This window comes from Dipteris shenzhenensis, chromosome 8, assembly GCF_047967505.1.
Source record: "Dipteris shenzhenensis isolate YYH24624 ecotype China chromosome 8, Dip_SZ_1.0, whole genome shotgun sequence".
Classification (NCBI taxonomy): domain Eukaryota; kingdom Viridiplantae; phylum Streptophyta; class Polypodiopsida; order Gleicheniales; family Dipteridaceae; genus Dipteris; species Dipteris shenzhenensis.
This window is the reverse complement of record NC_141603.1, coordinates 16,210,407-16,228,992: the sequence shown is the minus strand read 5'-3', so window position 1 is coordinate 16,228,992 and position 18,586 is coordinate 16,210,407. Positions and strand designations below refer to the sequence as shown.

General features: G+C 43.1%; 1 protein-coding gene across 1 annotated transcript in view; it reads left to right on the top strand.

Annotated features, from left to right (window-relative positions):
• Positions 1 to 10,916, top strand: part of LOC147899184 (uncharacterized) — a 48,817-nt gene extending 37,901 nt beyond the window's left edge. Inside the window, exons 8-9 of the mRNA XM_087378087.1 lie at positions 10,193 to 10,290; positions 10,399 to 10,916. Coding sequence (XP_087234213.1) covers positions 10,193 to 10,290; positions 10,399 to 10,482 — 182 coding nt within the window. The 3' untranslated portion in view covers positions 10,483 to 10,916. The remainder of the gene's footprint in view (positions 1 to 10,192; positions 10,291 to 10,398) is intronic.
• The last annotated feature ends 7,670 nt before the right edge of the window (positions 10,917 to 18,586 follow it).

The window sequence follows — 18,586 nt, the reverse complement described above, 5'->3', positions numbered from 1 at the left end:
ATTCCAGGCTCGAGGAGCTTGCTTAAGCCCATACAATGCTTTCCTTAACTGGTAAACCGTTCCTTTTGACTTGGTAAACCCAGGGGGTTGTTCAACATAAATCTCTTGCTTTAAATCTCCATTTGATAAAGGCAGACTTAACTTCCATCTAGTAAATGGGCCACTGCTCATGGGCAGCAATTGCTAACATGGTCTGAAGAGTGGCCATCCTGGCAGTAGGAGCAAAAGTGTCATCATAATCGATCCCTAGTCGTTGTGAGTATTACTTAGCCATAAGGCGGGCTTTGTGCTTATCCACAGTACCGTTCGATGTGTACTTGGTCTTGTAGACCCATTTGACACCAATGACTAAACGGCGCTTGGGATGAGGTACTAACTCCTAGATCCCATTTCTTTCAATAGAATCCAACTCCAATTCCATGGCCTGCTTCTAGTGTGTCTGAGAAAGTGCTTCTTGTATAGTTGAAGGCTCCTTGTCTTTGAAAATGCTGAACATCAAGGAATAATTGGCCCGGAGTGGAACTACCTTCATAATCTTTTCCTTATTCCGGTGGGATCTACGTGGGCATCCTCTTCTCGAACCATGAAGAAGGGATATTTGTGACACGTGAGTCACGAAGGGTTTCAATCAGCCAGCGTGGTACATTCTGAGAGTGAGACCCTGAACTTTCCCTTGCTGCTTGAGGAGGTGGGGAGTCATCTAGATCATTGTCCGGGTCACTCTCGGTCTGCGAATCGGGAACAACTACTAGTACTTGGGGCAGTTCAGGAACATGATCATCACTATTGTCATCATCTACTGGCTTTGTGATAAGAGGAGGATCGGCATCAATCGTAGAAGAGGGAATTCGTTCATCAAAGATAACATCCCTGCTGAGAATAATCTCTCTCCTGGAAGGGTCATACAGCCAGTAACCTGTTGATTGAGAATTGTATGGACATAACATCCAACTTCCCCCTCTGTTTCTTGGGAATGTGAACAAAGGCATCACACCCGAACACGTGGAAATAAGATACATTTGGCTTCTTTCCAAAGTAAGCCTCAAAAGGAGTAACTTCCGGAACATTAGACATTGGAGAACGGTTAAGGCCTCAGGCCAGAGAAACCGAGGAACCAAGCGTGGTCCGAGACATTCCAACCACTGGAATAAAATTTGCGTCCTTTGTCAGATCGAAGGGCTTTAACATGAAAGTTAGATTCATTTTCAACAAGGACACACCATTCCTGGAAACGAGAGTGAGAGACTTCTGAGACAGAAAGTAGATGGCTGACTTGGTCAACGCTGACTGTTAACCTTGGTTGGGCTGATCAATGCCAATTGTCGACCATGCAGGTCAAAAAGTCAACGCATTGACTTTTGATCGAAAAGTAAACTCTGCATTTTTTTGACCTATGTTCACTGCTGATTGCACAAGGCTGCCTGCTTGCTGTACGGATGCCTACGTGGTAGTTGACCTGGTTGTCTATGTTGGCACTAGTTAGCATGGCCACGGGCTTGTGGATGCCCATGACAGAAGAAACCTTGGAAGAGTGCATCCCTCCTTTGCCATTTGGAATTATGTCGAGATTGCCTTCACCATGTACTTTGATGATGGAACTATCGCCGGTACGGACATCTCTCCCTGAGATCAGAAAATCTTTGAGCCCGGCTGGAGGATTCATATTACAAGATGCCCCACTGTCGACGATCCAACTCTTGGAATCATTGACTTGAAGAGCCACAACCCCCTCTCCAACAGAGGAAGTCAGAGAATCGATAATTTCATTGTGAACAAAGGCAGGATGTATAGCAACAGAGGAGGAACCAGACTCCAGTACCGTTGTTGTTGGCCTGAACAGGGCACTTCCTCCAATAATGGCCTTCTTGGCTAGAGTGATTACATGAGCGCTCCACCATGAGCACCTCCTCTACTTCTCCTATCAGGGGCTCGACGACCTTGATTCTTTCTCAACCGCGGAGCTGCCAGAGCATTGGGGCCACTGCCATAGGAGGAACTTTGAAAACGCTCCTCTTGGTCCAGCACCATAGGCACTAATTATTCCCAAGTCAAAGTGCTCATCTTGCCACTAGTGATAAGCGAAGAATAGAAGGCAGAATACTGGGAAGTGAGATGAGAGAGCAGAGTAATGGCCATATCTTTAATTTCCTTCCCGGTAATCTCTTGTTGAAGTTCGTGAAGCTTATTGATATGTTCCTGCATGGATGAAGACGTGGCATGTGAAATTTGAGAGAAACCCTCTTCATAGGAAAGGTCCCGTTATATAGGGAGGCCAGGTGCTCCCAAATACTCTTGGCTGCCGTTGTGTGCTTTACATGATTTATAATATGAGGAGTACAGCTTAGAAAAATGAAAGAATGTACCCTTGCATTGACTCTATCTCAGATTTAAGGCAAGTTCTCGGCCTCCTTCTAGTCTAGAATGCCTAAGCTCCCATTAAGGGGATCTGGCAGTTTGACACCCACTTGAATGAAATCTGACAAGTCGTAGGATTGCAATACCGACTCCATCATGACACGCCAAATGCCATAATTGTTCCCGTCCAATTGACAATCTATAGGGAAAGGGGGCAACACTGGAATCTTCACCTTGTTTTCTGCCAATTCCTACAGAGAAGCCATTTGGATAGAAGGGGGGAGAACGGAGAAGAACAGGGAGGAGGGTAGGAGAAGAGGTATGAAGGAAAAGAGGGAAGGGAAGATGGAAGACAAGGCAGAGAGGCTTGAAGAGACTTCTTCCTCCAACCTCGGCCTTCACACATGTAGGCCATCTCCTGGTGGTTCTAGTGATGCCCTATAGGCCATGGTATGTGCCTTGTAGGCATGAATATAGGCACTTGTAGTGTTAGTGCCTTTTAGGCCACCTAGGACACTTAGTCCTATGTGACACCTAGGACACTTAGTCCTAGGTCTAGGTACTTGTACCTTGTACTCCTTTTTCCATTATCCTAGTTTTGACGTGACGGCAGACTCTATCGACTCTTTTGCACCTTGCTCTCTCTCTATCATCTAACGATCCTGTAGTGGTATCAGAGCCACGTTTTGAATTGTTTCCTGCTCCTTGACTTGCACAAGCTCTCTTTAGCCTACCTGCTCCTCCATCCGTATAGTTCGTACAACTGTACGGACCCACGTACAAACAAGCTTGCAATCAGGACCCCCGTCGTACGGAACAACCAGTACCTGCTACAGCCATACGCTCTTCTCTGTGCCAGTGATTCCGTACACCAGATGTCCGTACGACAAAAGTACTGCGCCATACACCTTCTGTACAGTTGTACAGAAGGTATCGTAATTGCTTCAGTACCTCCGTACTTGAGTTCAGTACATCATAACTGCGCGTATATCTTTCGTACTATTCCGTACATCGTACCTATGATGTGCAATGTACATTGGATCTGCTCCGTACAATTGCACACAGCAGATGTCCGTACAACGTACATGTTCCGTACGTCACCGTACAGTGCTCCGTACTACTTTCCGTACCTTCGTCGTACATTTCGTACGGCTAGCGTACTTTGCATCCGTACAATTATACAGCTCACCGTATGTTGTACATGCGTTATATTTGCTCTAGGATTTGGTACAGCCTTTGCACGTGTGAAATCATTTGCAGAGTATTCTCAAAATTTGGGGCTTTTGAGGGCTTTTGCTCTCCTTATCTTCCTTCTACTGTTTGAAATCTTCTCAAGCCATTTCAACAGCTTGGAAAGCCTACATTTTGAGGTTCATACTTTGGGACAGGTGCACTTTTGCAGTCATTTTGTGGACAGCAAGTCCTAATTCTGCAGTTGCAAGCCTTGAGGCTATATTTTTTTGGAATTTTGTCTGCAATTCCTCTTTTGATTCAATACATTGGGACAGATTGAAGAACATTGAGTCACATTCGCTGGACATTGAGTCAGATTTTCAGACATTGAGTCTTTTTTGCAAGACATTGAGTCAAATTCGCATACATTGGGTTATATTGCAAAATTTCAGCAAAATTTGGGGCTTTTCTGTATTTGCTCTCTTTTTGGCCTATTTGCCCTCATTAAATTTGGGGCTTTTGCCAAATTTGCTGTTTTTGTAGTGAACATTGCTTGCCACAGTCACATTTGGGTCAGATCTGCATTTGCCCTTTGATTTGGGTTGGAAATTTGCAGATATTTGCTGTCATTTTTTGGACAGCCAGCTTTTGCAGTGATAGCCTTGAGGCTTTTGGGTTTTCAGGTCTCTTTCAGGGTATCACATTTGCTAATGGCTGGGAACAATCAAGATCTATTTGGTGTTCTTCGTGAAGATGATAAGTTGGATGGCACGAACTATCCGATGTGGTCTTATCTCATGAAACATATTCTTGTTGCAAAGCATTTGTGGAATATTGTTTCTGGGGTTGATCTAAGGCCAGCTTGTTGCCTCTATTGCTGGTCCCTCTGCAGGGGGTACTCCTCCTGATGCCTCATCTTCTAGCACTCCTGCTACTACTCTTCCAACTTAGGAACAGACACGATGGGATGCAAGAGATGCAAATGCACATTCATGTATTGCTTTATCATGCAAGAGAATCATTATTCCACACATCCGGTCTTGCAGGACAGCAAAGGATGCTTGGGATAAATTGGCTTCTCTCTATCAAATTCGCAATGAGGCACGTGTTGCATATTTGAGAAGGCAATTACAGAAGTTAGCATCAATGAAGGTGACTCTATGGATGCATACTTGACAAAGGTGAAGGACCTCATGGAACAACTTGCCAACATTGATGAGGTGGTGCCAAATTCACAACTTGTCAGTACCACATTGAATGGACTGCCAGATACATATCAAGGGTTTGCTACAACCCTTCGATTAGTGGCCATGGGTAATTTAGACCACTATTTTTTTGATCAGCTAGTTACTTTGCTTTTGCAGGAAGAGCAAAGTCGAGCTGATAGACAAGCCATTATTCCTCATCAAGCATTTGCTTCACAGTAGACAGGAAGAGGCAAGGCTTCCAAGCCTATGGGCAAGCCAAAATCTGTGCATAGCAGCTGCAATTCCTCCCATGCATCTAAAAATACAGTAGATAAGTCAAAGAAGAAAAGATGCAACTATTGTCGCAAGCCAAGACATGACATTTCAGAATGTAGGAAGCGCATTGCTTCGGAGAAAAAGAAAGCAGGATCGACAGTTAATGCCTCACTTGCTATTGAATCCCATGAGCCAGGAGATGCTTCACATGCACATGTTCTTCAGGATGATTGGGCATGGGCTGTCCATTGTTCAGTTGATTCCTCCAAAGCTGATGCATTCTTTACTGCTAATGATGCTCAGTCCTGCTACTTTGATAGTGGTGCTTCAAAGCATGTCACATCTTGCAGACAGTTGTTTCACTCTTTAGCTGATGCACCTCGAGGGGGGGCTGTCACATGTGCTAATAATGCTTCATATGCTGTAAAAGGAAGTGGAGATGTGCAGCTCACATCTATTTCAAGTCATCTTGTCACTTTGACAAATGTTCTCTTTGTGCCTGGAATTGAAGTCAACTTGATCTCCATATCGACAATTTGCAAAAGGGTATGCCCAACAACAAGGCATTGACTTTGAGGAGATTTGCTCCCACATCCAGGATTACTACCATTAGATGTGTCATTGCCATTGCAGCCCATCATAATTGGCAAGTGCACCAACTTGACATCAAGACCGCTTTTCTTCATGGGGATCTGCAGGAAGAAGTATATGTCACACAATCTCCTGGCTTTGAGGTGGTTAATTCTGAAAATAAGGTATGTTGGCTTAGAAAAGCTCTTTATGGTTTGAAGCAGGCACGTAGGGCATGGTATGCCAAAATTCATGCACACTTACTATCCCTTCGTTTTCAGAATAGTCCCACAGAACCCACTCTTTATGTCCGTGGGAGTGGATCTGATTTTTTAGTGCTGATTTTATACGTGGATGATATGCTCATCACGGTCCCAGATACTCAGCAAATTGCAGCATTCAAGGCTGATTTGCAACAGATTTTTGACATGTCAGACATGGGACAGCATTCAGTTTGCTCATGTTGAGGGGGGTATCATGATGTCACAGTCCAAGTATATTGGACAGCTCCTTGATCGTTTTCAGTTCGAAGATTGCAAGCTAATCTCTACTCCAGTAGACCCTGGCTTCAAGTTCTCAGCTCGTGATGGGAGCCCACCATGTGATATCACTCTTTATCAGCAGGCTGTTGGATGCCTTATTTATTTATGTCACACCAGACCTGACTTGCAGTATGCAGTATCTCAGCTCAGTAGATTCATGCACATGCCCAGTTCACAGCATTGGTAGGCAGTGAAGAGAGTCTTCAGATATCTCAGAGGCACTCAGGATTTAGCCCTCTTCTATGATGATTAGGGTTCACTTACCATGCATGCTTACATGGATAGTGACTGGGCAGGATGTTCCGATACCAGAGTGTCACATACTGGCAATTGTTTTTTGCTTGGCAATTCATGTATCTCTTGGCTCAGCAAGAAGCAACCAACAGTTGCCACATCTAGCTGTGAGGCTGAGTACAGGGCAGCTTTCACCGCTACAGTAGAGTGTGTTTGGCTTCGACAATTACTTATAGATCTTGGTATTCGCGAGACATCCTCCACTATTGTCTACAGTGACAGACATAGTGCTTTGGCCATTGCGCGTAACCCAGTGTTTCATGCGCGTACCAAGCATATTGAAGTTCACTATCATTATGTTCGGGAGCGGTTGTCAGCAGGAGACATAGAGTTGTCCTATCTTCCCACAGAGGAGAACATAGCAAATATGTTTACAAAGGCACTTCCTTGTCCCAAGTTCGAAGTCTTTCGATAGGCTTTACACTTGGTTCCCTTTGGTACATGATCTGACATTCCTTGTACATTCATAGGTGGCTATATCCTTTTGGATGAACATGTGCCACCATGACCAGAAAATACCAGGTATTCTAAGACGTTTCCAGAATACTTCAGCCCATCCCATGGAGGGGGGTTTGTAGGCCTTCTCCTGGTGGTTCTGGTGATGCCCTATAGGCCATGGTATGTGCCTTATAGTGTTAGTGCCTTTTAGGCCACATAGGATACTTAGTCCTATGTGACACCTAGGACACTTAGTCCTAGGTCTAGGTACTTGTACCTTGTACTCCTTTTACCCATGCATCCTCTCTGAAAGCACCAACAAGGGGCTATGTACTAGGCTCTAGCAAGGACTTGGTTGGCCACCAAGGCCCTATGTGCTAGGGAGAGTTTGGCTGAGTTCCCATAGAGGAGCTTGTGCTGCACTCTCTCTAAAACCGAGACTATCTGCTACTTTGCTAGATGTCTATCCCGACATGGCAATTGAGATATCTCATTGTCTGCCCCCTGAGAATCCACTGAAAGCCAAGGGTTGATCCTCAATCGTGGAACTCTTGGACCTACTCTGTCTCGGTAAGGAAGCCAACATATTTGACCCAAGTAATCCTAGCACTAGAGGATGCGTTGGAGAAATGCAAGGCCCCTTCAACCGCCTTACGGCTCCGAATCCAATAGCTCCTTTTTTTGTCAAATCCAGAGCCTCATCCTGGTGAGGCCTGTAGACTGAGAGCACAAAAAGTAACCAAATGCCTCTGCAACAACGAAGAGGCAAAGAAATGGGCGAGGGGACAATCTTGTTGAACCGAGCAAGAAAGAGAAAGGCCTCGCCTGGGTGACCCGCAATAAGCATATGACTGGAACTCTCGGCATAGAGGGATGAGACCCCTTTGATCCACCCGTTCGATAATCCTGATCTCTGCATAGTGCCCTCCAAAAGAGACCACTCCACACTATTGTAGGCCTTCTCAAAATCCAAGAGAAGGATAGCGAGAGGCTAGGACTCCCCGGAGCCCAATCATGTGCCTCTTAAAAGGTGAAGATAGTGTCCAAGATGTTGTGCTCGTGAACAAAACTTGCCTGCTATCATATGTCCATTAGGTGGAGCCGTAACTGCAAACTCAAGACCTTGGCTAAGATCTTGTACACGATGTCCAATAGTGTAATCGGTCTCCACTGGCAAAGATCAGCCCTGTCCCCCCCCTTGGGGATCAAACAAATCCATCCGCGATTTAGAGACTATGAAAGAGAACATGAGTTAAAAATCTCTTGAAAGGCCAAATGAAGGGGGTGTGAATGTGCTTTTCCCAGAAGAACCTAAATGAGGATGGTGTCAGGCACTTCTATGGAGGAAGGGTCTTGAGGGCCTCCAAAAGCTCATCATCGGTGAAAGCTCCTCAATTTGCCTACTCATGCTCGGAGGGCCCAATGTTGGAATATGGGTCCAAATTGCCTCTCGGGCTGCAAGTTCTTTGGGGGGCGACTCCTCGTACTGAAATAGGCTCTGATAGAAGTCTGTGGTCATCTCTATCTCTCGAGGGCCAGAATGCATCCGTCCGCTGAGGTCTCTCAATCTATGCAACTGTGTCCCCGTAGACTGTATCCCATTGGTCTAGAAACATTGTCTAGTGATCCTGTCAGCTGTTGTATCCACCTGGCCCTAGAAGAGTGATAAGATAACTCTGCATGGTGGATGTCCGTGTCATGGAGTTCAAGTTGCGCGCACTCGTGCCGATCGGCAAGCCATTGGTGAATCCTGCTCCTTGAGACAATCCATGGAAGGCAGGACCAAGTGGTTTCGAGAGAGAGCCTGAGACTAAAGCTCCTTGCCGGTCCTTTGGATCACGTCTGCTCCCAATGGGGCCCAACCTCCCTCTGGTGGGGTCTCGAGCTGCTACCAAATCTCTATGGCTGCCTGCTGACCCCCTCCTCTTGGAATAAGGCTAGGATGCGGACGCCTTTCTGGGAGAGTCCTCGATGGGACCATTCGAGGTGTAGAACAGCCGGGTAGTGATCAGACGTTGTGGTACTTACCAGAATGCCAATGGCTCCTCCCTTGTGCAACACCCAATCTTCTGCATAGAACTTGCCCAGCCTCTCTAGAAGTCCATCACGATGACGCTGGCCAAAAGAGAAATGGAGGCTTTCTTGAGGTCTGGAGAACTCTGCCTCTTGCTGTGGATTCTGCCACTAATCGTGAAGATAAATAGCTCCCACGTGCTCCTCTCGGCTGCTGGCATCTTTGAGAAAGAGGCTTCGTCTTGCTTGTCCTCCCCAAATTCAAGATATTTGAAGTCTACTCCACCAACTACCCCCATGGAGCCCCCTTTCCGGGGTTGCAAGATCAACCAGTCATCTCTAGAGCGAGAGCATACACGTTTTGGAATCTCTTCGTAGTTCTATAGTCCAAGCCTCCAAAACTCCCTCAGAAAAGGTTGCCTAGGGGCAAGGCCTCGAACTTGGAACTTGAGAGAACAAGTGGCCTGACTCAGGCTTCTTCAAGGAGGTAGAGTTTTGCAAGGGAGAGGTGGAGGGTTGCGATTGACACAGGAAAAGCACATGAAGTGAGGTACAAACAGCAACAGTCAATGGCATCTTTTAAACAGGAAGCAGTAAGAGTTCATGCGGTTATTATTTCATGACATCCTTATTTACATCAAGACTATCCAACAGAACATCATATGTATGTTGAGCAGGTTATTGCAATTTTGAGTTGCAACAACATACAAAAGCTGGCAGTTCTACTTTAACGGAAGTAAAGATTGACTATTTGTGGCATAGCTGGCTGTGATGGGAAGCCTGATTGATTCTAATCAAATTAATTGGTATATGAGCAGTATGAAGATCATGAAACCAACCAGGCATGAAGGGGGACAGAATTGTAAGCGGACCATGTCAGCCAAGAAGGCCATGTCAGAGAGGCTATGACAGAGAGCCTGAAGGTGAGAAGTGCAAACTGGTCATGGCAATCATGGAGGGAAGAACCTTGAGGATGCACATGCAGGCTATGGTCCTAAAGAAGGAGATGATTTATGACAACAGGTGCAGAAAGTAAGCAGGAACTACACGGGGCAGACTGATGTTTAGTCTTAACAAAATGACATCTTATGCTGAAGAAAATGGAGGAGCCAAAAGGTTGATGAGTTCAAGATGCCCAAACTATGACAGCGGCATGAAGGATGAAAAAATTCAAGTTGATGATGGATATACTGTGGTTATAACTCATATAATGACAATGGATATAATAGATTATATTTTTTAAATCTGTGTAAGGGGCATAATGTTTTAAGGGCTGGACGTATTATTTACTTGCTAATATGCCAAAAGGAGCTGCCCTAAATGTAACAACATGCTTTCATCCAGATACTGTTAAAGCTTTACCGGAAGAGCTGGTTACTTACAAACTATTTGGGGGGGGAAACCACCATTATGGCCATTATGACCTTGTCTGTGGACGTATGGTAAGTGAAAATTATACTCTTATGTCCCATTGTTTCCTGATTATAAGTTCTCTTGATTGTAAACAGTGATTTTTTCTTATGGCTGTGGTGTTTGGTGTATACGAACAGGCCAAACAGGAAGTTTACCCCTGCATCCAAGATTTCCTTGTGCAGCATGACAATATAGAAGGCCATGATACTAAGAGTTCTTAACTCGTCTTTGGACATATTGCAAATGGGTGGATTTACCGTTTCAAACACCGACAGATCAGGGACTATATGCAGAGGCTAACATGCATTGCATTTCTCTTGTAAAGCATTCCAGAAGCTGGATGCCAAAATAATTACCATTCTTGTGCTTCTCCATCAGTGATGTACTGCACACGTTTCTTGTACATGATACACAAAATGTTGTATTCGATATACAAAATTCTGTAATTGATAAAAAAGCAATATGTATTTCCTGCTGTCCTATTTTGAAGGATTCCCTCCAAAGTATGGTGAGTTTTGCAAGGCTTGCTGTGTGCTAACGTTAAGATGGTCGAAGAACCCACTCAAGAGCAAGGGCCAAAAGAAGACCTGCATAAACATCTTCTTAAAGCCTAACCCATTTTGGCATTAGGTCCTACCCTAAGCAAACAGAAAATCATTTTAAATGAGACAAATTCACTACAATATGTTGCTTATTAGGCATTTGTAAGGGACAAGTAACGGTTATATATAAAGCTTCTTACATTGCCATACTATGAAAGTGGTATGTGCAAAGAGAGTTGGCTCTATTGCTTATGCTCATGTCCCAAATGCACTAAGAAATAAACTGGACGTCAAGGCAATCAAGTGTACCTTCACAGGGCATGTTGGAGAATCAAAGGCATATTAGGCTATATGATCTAGTCAAGCAAGTGTGAAGTCAATAAGGCTTTTGGAGATGAGGGTAGAGAAGCGTGAAGTCAAGAAGGGTGGAGGACACGACAAGGATGTGGAGCAGTGTGAAGTTGATGAGATAGCATGGCATTAAATGGCCAGTGCCCATCAAGCCACCTTGATGAGCAATTGGCTACAATTGAAGTCTATTCCACCCACCGTGATGGGTTACCTAAAATTACTTGTTACCACGGTGGTTTGGTACGTGAATGACGGCATCACAACATATATGGAAAAGGGGACCCCTTAAGGGCCATATTGAGGGGGGCTCTTAAGGGCCATATTGAATTTGATTAATTGAAGGCCACTTACGATTATTGAGATATGCCACTTGATCAAGTGGCATGTGTTCAACTAGGGATTATTGTCTGGCAATACTTAGACATAGGCATAAAAGAGCACCCTCGTTCATATTCAATCCCCTATTCACCATAGACAAACTCTATTCCCCGTTGCTCATCGCCTATTTCTCCACTACTCCCTTGTTTTCCATGCATGCTAATAGCAACTAGCCTCTTTTTACTAATGTCATCCCGCTTCTATCTTCTTCTTCCTACAAGGTGGTCATGTTGCGTTGCATGCATATTTTAATGATGTGCATTGTGCATAGGCTTCGTGTCCTCTGACCGTTTCCAACATATCAATGACTTTTTCTACATGCATGATTTCGGCCTATATTTAGTTGTTTTCTATGGATCCCATTTAGACATTGATCTAGGAGTTAGCACTTTTTTGGAAGAGTTCGCTCAATTTTCCTCTTTTTCTTGTTAGTGGCCCTTTTGCATGGTGGGGTAGTATTCTTTTGAAGTGGAGCTTTGAGAGCAAGATGATTTCGACAATCTACAAGCAAAATGATTTCAAACTTGGACAAACTTGGAGCAAGAAGGATTCATCAAAGTGGAGGTGCCCTATTTCTATCCAACCTCCTTTAAGATGCACCTGAGTATGCTGAATCAACCAATTGTAGAGATCAAGAGCTCAATATTCTCTTGCCAAATTTCATCTAGGGCTCAATATTATCTTACCAAATTTTGTAATATAAATTTTATAATGATACAAACACACTCTCTTTTCTCATATTCTCTTGCCAAATGGTGAATCTACTTGGATTGTATTGTTATAATAAAAAATTTGTAGGAGGCTATGATTTTGTAGTAGAGTATGGGGCGATAAATTTTAAAGTCAAGAGTAGATAGTTTGGGCCACTATTGGGATGCTAAGGGATTTCTAATATACCCTTGAAAACACATGATATTATAGTTTTTGACATTCATGTTTGGGATGCTAAGGGATTCCTTTGAGCACACGTGAAAGTGTGTTATGTGGTCAAGAGAACATAAAAAGATCCTAAATCCTAAAATGTTAGTGTCTTTGCAATCATGAGCATGCACTAGAAGAACTCCAAAAATTTTAGGAAATTTAAGTATATAGGAAAAATATGGTCGATTTAGCTAAAATAGCATGACCACTGCGCTAGCTTTAAATATTCTTAAAATTGCTAAAGTAGCTCTCCTGTTGAACAAGCGTTGTTGTCACACACAAGAACTTGCATGATGGTCCCACTGTTATGTGGATCGCCACATGTCATGCATTGTATCCCTATTCAAATAAAGGTGTGGATTGTCGAGCTCTGCATGGTGTTTAGAATGGCTATATGCAAAGCTCATGCGTCGAGCTCTACACACTATACAAAACTATAGTATGCCCGTGCAGTAAAGACCTAGAGTGTTGTGTGTCTGCACGGTGTTTAGAATGATTACACTGGCAAGTTTTGATAGATTTTGTCTCATCATTATGCTAGTGTGGCAATCAATACACCAAGAAAAGACCCCCGACAAGAGCATGGACATATCTCAAATTTGAAATCTCACCCACCAATGTCACAGGGTGGTGTTGCATGGCCACAAAAATATCCAAAAAACATTTCCACACTGGCTACACCCAATTGTGCATTGACCTTGATATGTTGGTTTAGAAGAATGGATGATATTGTTACAATTTTGTACCCAATATGACGTGTGCTTTTGATGTGCATTTTCCATTAAAAGGATTTTGGATTCACAAGAAGTTAGGAAAGGGAGTGAAAGAGTGCAATTACGGATCTGCCAATTTTAGACCAACTATGTCATAAAGAAAAGTAGATGCGAAGATGCACATAGTCATGCCTCATTAAAAACTAAGCTAGCAATGATAGTGATGCATAGAGCTATCCATTAAGCAATAGGCTATACATCCAATGAAGAGCTATGGGTTGTGAATTCATATTTTAAAGGAGGAAGTATCCATAATTTGTTCATGTATCTAGTAATGCCAAATAAGTGTGATTTGGTCTATCTTCCTATGCTCCCCTTCGTGTGTTTGGGTTCTCTTTAGATAGCATTACATGCCTCTTGGGTTCTATACTTGGTGTCATGGTTTGTCGCCTCTAAGAACTCACATTCTTTTTTGGAATAGTAGTTTCTATTTGTGACACCATTACTTAATGAATCCATTTCTCTTTAATCTTCATCTATACAGCCAAATCTTGAGTGGTCTTTAAAATTTTGATGCTTTATAATATCTTGGAACAAGTACTTTGAAGTTAATCGGTGGCCCATGACCCTTGACTTGTGTGGTTGAACTATTTATGCTTCACAATTAATTCATCCATCCATCTATATCCTCCACTCCAATGAGAACAATATGACAACATCACACTTAGACTCCAGCTAAAACAGCACAACCAATATTATCACTAATATTATTAAACCTTGTTATTGTGTCACTTATCCTGCCAACCCCTTCATATATTTTTATTTGCAATGCCAAATGATCATTTTGAACACAAGGCAATTCTTCTATACTCATAAGCATGTTGGAGTCACTTTTAGTACAAGCAATCTCTTCTATGTCAACATCAACATCAATTATAATATTAGGAATGTCCTCAATATGAGTGACCATGCCACTGTGATGTTTTTCATAATTGGGATAATTTCCTGATTTGGAGTTCTTTTGTGTACTTTTTTCCTTCTCACAATACATTCCTGTATCTTCATCACACTATAGGAAACTTAGGAAATTTTGATTACAAGAAAGGTAGCCCCTATTTGATAGTACTATGGACCTATAAATGTCTCCTCCTGCTTACTATATGCTGTCTCCAGTGGAATCTGGCTTTGCAAGGCTGCAATGTGGATTCAACTCACTGATTGAAATAGGTAACAGGATTCTGTTGTGTTGCAGAAATAAGGGCCTCCTAGTTACTATATGTTGTTTTCCATGAAATCCCTGCAATGGGCCTGCTGGTTACTATATGCTGCTTTCCGTGAAATCCCGCATTGCAAGGCCGACAAGTGGGATTCAACACCATACTATGCATTGAATTTTGAATGATGCCTTCACACGTCAACTTAATTAGCTCTACCATACAAAGAACATTCAACATAGTCCTTGAATTTGCCAATTCCTAATACTTCTATGGAGCAAGATGACATGTCAACCTTTCCCCCCTCAAAACAAGTTTTCTTTATAGCTTGAAAGTCTTTGGAATGATTTCATCTCAACCGCAAAGAGTTCTATGTTCTTGCATATCAAAAATTTCACTTTTAAGAATGGAGGTGAAATTCTCTATGATGTCAATGATCTCTGATAGTGATTGTGTCCATTGTGTCAAAAACCTTCTCTTTTCTTTTACTTGGATTGTTCACTCTTGACTGTGCACTATTTGAGGATGAAGGCAAAGAAATATGTTGTATCATTGGTACTAATAGGTGAGTTGGTACAAATACTATAGTCATATTATCAAAATACAATGGAGCCTCGTCAATGATAACCTCCCTTGATGCGACCAGTCACTCTACACTCTCATATCCTACTCAACCCTCCTACTGCACCTCTTGCTCCACCCTCATCTCCACCATTTGGATCCACCAAGTACTATGTCCCACCTCTAGCTTATTCCATTCTTGTTCCTAGCTATCTCTAAAGTGGTGGCAACCTCTCCCATGATTGTAGAGTGGGCGATATGCTGCAAGACCATAATTGGATCAGCAATCTACCCAATCCAATCCATGTGAGGTGTACGTTTGAGTCCCACAATGATTTAGGTTATTTGTGAATTCTATATGGGACACATTCATATGTGGATCAAGCCATAAAATAATATTGCAAGAGTTTTTGCAATGTTAGGAAATTGATTGATCTTCATGGTCGAGTTGAGTAGCTCAGTAGTCAAGTAGAGCATTTTTGTGAAGTTTAGAAACTCAAGAATTTAATGAAATGAGCATTCTTGTATCAAACAGAAATCCTTTTTGTAATATAATCTTGTTAATGCATACAAACTTGTTATGAATCTTGGTTTAGGAATAATGTGTTCTTGTATCGACAGAACTCCTTTTTGTAATAATAGTGGAGGCTTAGGTAGAGTGAAGGCCACTGCCGTGGTGTGGTTCATGCGACGGTGGTTGTTTGAGGTGGTTAAACCATGTCTTTTTTTGCCAAACTAGGTAGAGTGCAATTAATTAGCAAGCCATCACGGTGGCTCGTTGATGATTATTTGAACGAGTGGTAGGTGAATAATTGGTTGCTCTAATTTTAATTGGGCTTGCTTGCGAGTTAATTATCACTTAATTTACCAATCACTGGCATGGTGGCTTCTTCGTGATTATTTGGATGGCGCCACTCAATGTGGGCAATCCTACCCATCCATATGGTGCAACGGCATGCATGCAATTTAATTACCACCAATCACTAGCATGGAAGCTCATTTATGATTATTTGGACATCCCGATGTTGATTACTAGACACTGTGGTGGCATGTGATTGCATGTCGGACTTGAAAATGGGGAAAAACTAATTTGAATGCATTTTAAATTACTAGTCACTAGCGGCTTATGATTCTATATTGCATGCCACCAATTATTTTTGGTGCAAAACAAGAAATTTAGTTTTGCATGCATGCAATTTAATTACCACTTAATTACCACCAGTCACACTGGCATGGTGGCTCCTTGAGGATTATTTGGATGTCCCGATGTTAATTACAAGCTACTTTAGTGGTGTATGATTGCATGCATGGAAAAACCTAATTTTAGTGTAGTTCAAATACCAGTCACCGCGGTGGCATGATTGGACAAGCTTGCATGTTGGTGATTATTTTGGAGCAAAACAAGCAATTTAGGCTAGCATGCATGAAATTTAATTACCACTTACTTAAGTCACTAGCATGGTGGCTCCTTCATGATTATTTGGATGTCTCGATGTTAATTACTAGCCATTGTGGTGGCATATGATTGCATGCGATTATTTATGGGGCAAAACAATTTTTAGTGTAGTTAAAACTACCAGTCACCATGGTGGCATGAGATTAAATAGTAGTTTATGATTTTACAATTGGATGGGCTTGCATGTCAGCACTTATTCTTGGGGCAAAACAAGCAATCTAGTCCCAGTCACCATGGTGCCCTCACCTTTAATGATGGTGGCTCGAATTTTGATTAATTGAAGGTTGCTCATGATTATTTGGATGGCACCACTGGACCTCTGGTAACCATGTCACTCAGATTTTGATTAATTAAAGGTGACTTATTAAGATGGCTCATGAGGTAGCACCAGGTCTCTAGTCACTACGGTGGCTCAAATTTTGATTAATTTAGGTGGCTTAGTAATATTAGAGTGCGCATGTTACTATTTAACTGTGGCCCTAAACACGATTTGGCTACTTTGCTGTCATATGCCCCTGCTCTATTACTTTGCTTCATGCTCCCTCTACTAGCTCTCATCCGCTCATCTACTCTCTTGCTCGTTTGCTCCACTACTCACCCAATCTTTTCACCATGCCAGGAACTATAGGAAACACAACCAATATTACTACCCCCCTTGATACAATGTGATCCCAATCTTGTTTGCTTTGTCATACAAGGTCATTATGTTGCACTCGCTAGGACTTGAAATGATTGCTCTTGTGGAATGCCTTTGTAATCTCCATCGATTCCCCCCACATCTCCATGTCGCTACCTTGGATGGCATGCACATAGTTGGCCTCTTTTGGCTGTGCTCTATGGATTCCCTCAATTGATTTTTAGCATGGTTGCTTTTTGGATCCTTTGGTTGTGCTATACCTCCATCGCCACCTCTCACCATCTCCTCCTTCACCTCTTGCATAGGCAATACCCCTCCTCTACATCGATAGCCCCTCTTCCTCCATCGCCCTCCTCCAATACATTTGCCCCCTCTCCCTCAATCAACCCCTCCTTCCCTATGGTGCCCCCTCTCTCTCAAATGACCCCTTCTCCCTTGAGGCACCCTATCCCCCTCAATTGCCTGCTCCTCCCCTGCTCCGCTCTCCCTCAATCGCCCCCTCTCCCCCTGCCCCCCTCTCACTCAAATTCCCCTTGTCCCTCAATTGCCCCTCTCCCTCATATGCCCCTCTCCCTTGAAGCACTCCCTCTCCCTCAATCGTCCCCCCCTCCACTGTAGCACCCCTCTCCCTCAATCGCCCCCCTCCTCCCCTATTTGGTACTCCTCCTACCCCCATACATCCTGTGCCATCCCCCTTGCCCTCTCCTGTGCATCACCTCCCTTCCCCTCCTCCTGGACCCATCCTTCCTGCGCCATCCTCCCCCACTTCTTCTACCACACCGCCACCCTCCAATTGCCATCCCCTTTTCTTGTAGCATCCTTCGCCTCTTCTCTTGCACCAGACCTCCACAAATCCCCTGACCTCTTCTCTTGGGCCAAATCCTTGTCCCTCCTACTATCACCCCTCTCTCCTCTTGCACCATTTGCTCGTGTTAACTTCTCTCCTCCTTGCCATCTCTATTTTTTACCCCTTTACGTATCAAGTTCAAACCTCACCTGCCCAAAGACAAGCTATTTGTGCCTTTTATGCAAAAATGGCTTTATGGGGATCTGCTTCATGTCCCTCCCCCGTAACCTAGGCCACCAGCTCCATGAATTCCCCTCCTCTTGGATAGCGCCCCAAAAGGACTATTAGCAATTATCAATATTTAGTTGTACAAATATCATCTTTGTAACTTTTGTTCAATGAGCCTCATAACTACTCAGTAATGGTGGCTGAGTGGCTATCCTCACCAAATGTAATCCTTTGGGCTCTAAGGCCCTCAATAATGGCTAAGATTTTATAAATGTAATCTCTTTTGCTCAATTTTTGCTCCCATGAGGAGGCTCAACAATTGATGAGTTGTTAGTTTTTATAAACTATCTTTAGATGTAGATGTAAAATGTTTTGTTTAATTTTTGCTCCATGAGACTCTCAACAATTGCTGAGTTGACAATTTTTATAAACTTCCTTTGAATGTAGATGTAATCTCCTTTGTTTAATTTGTGCTCGATAAGGCTCTTAGTAATTGCTAATTTGGTGGTTTTTTATAAACTATATTTGGATGTAGAT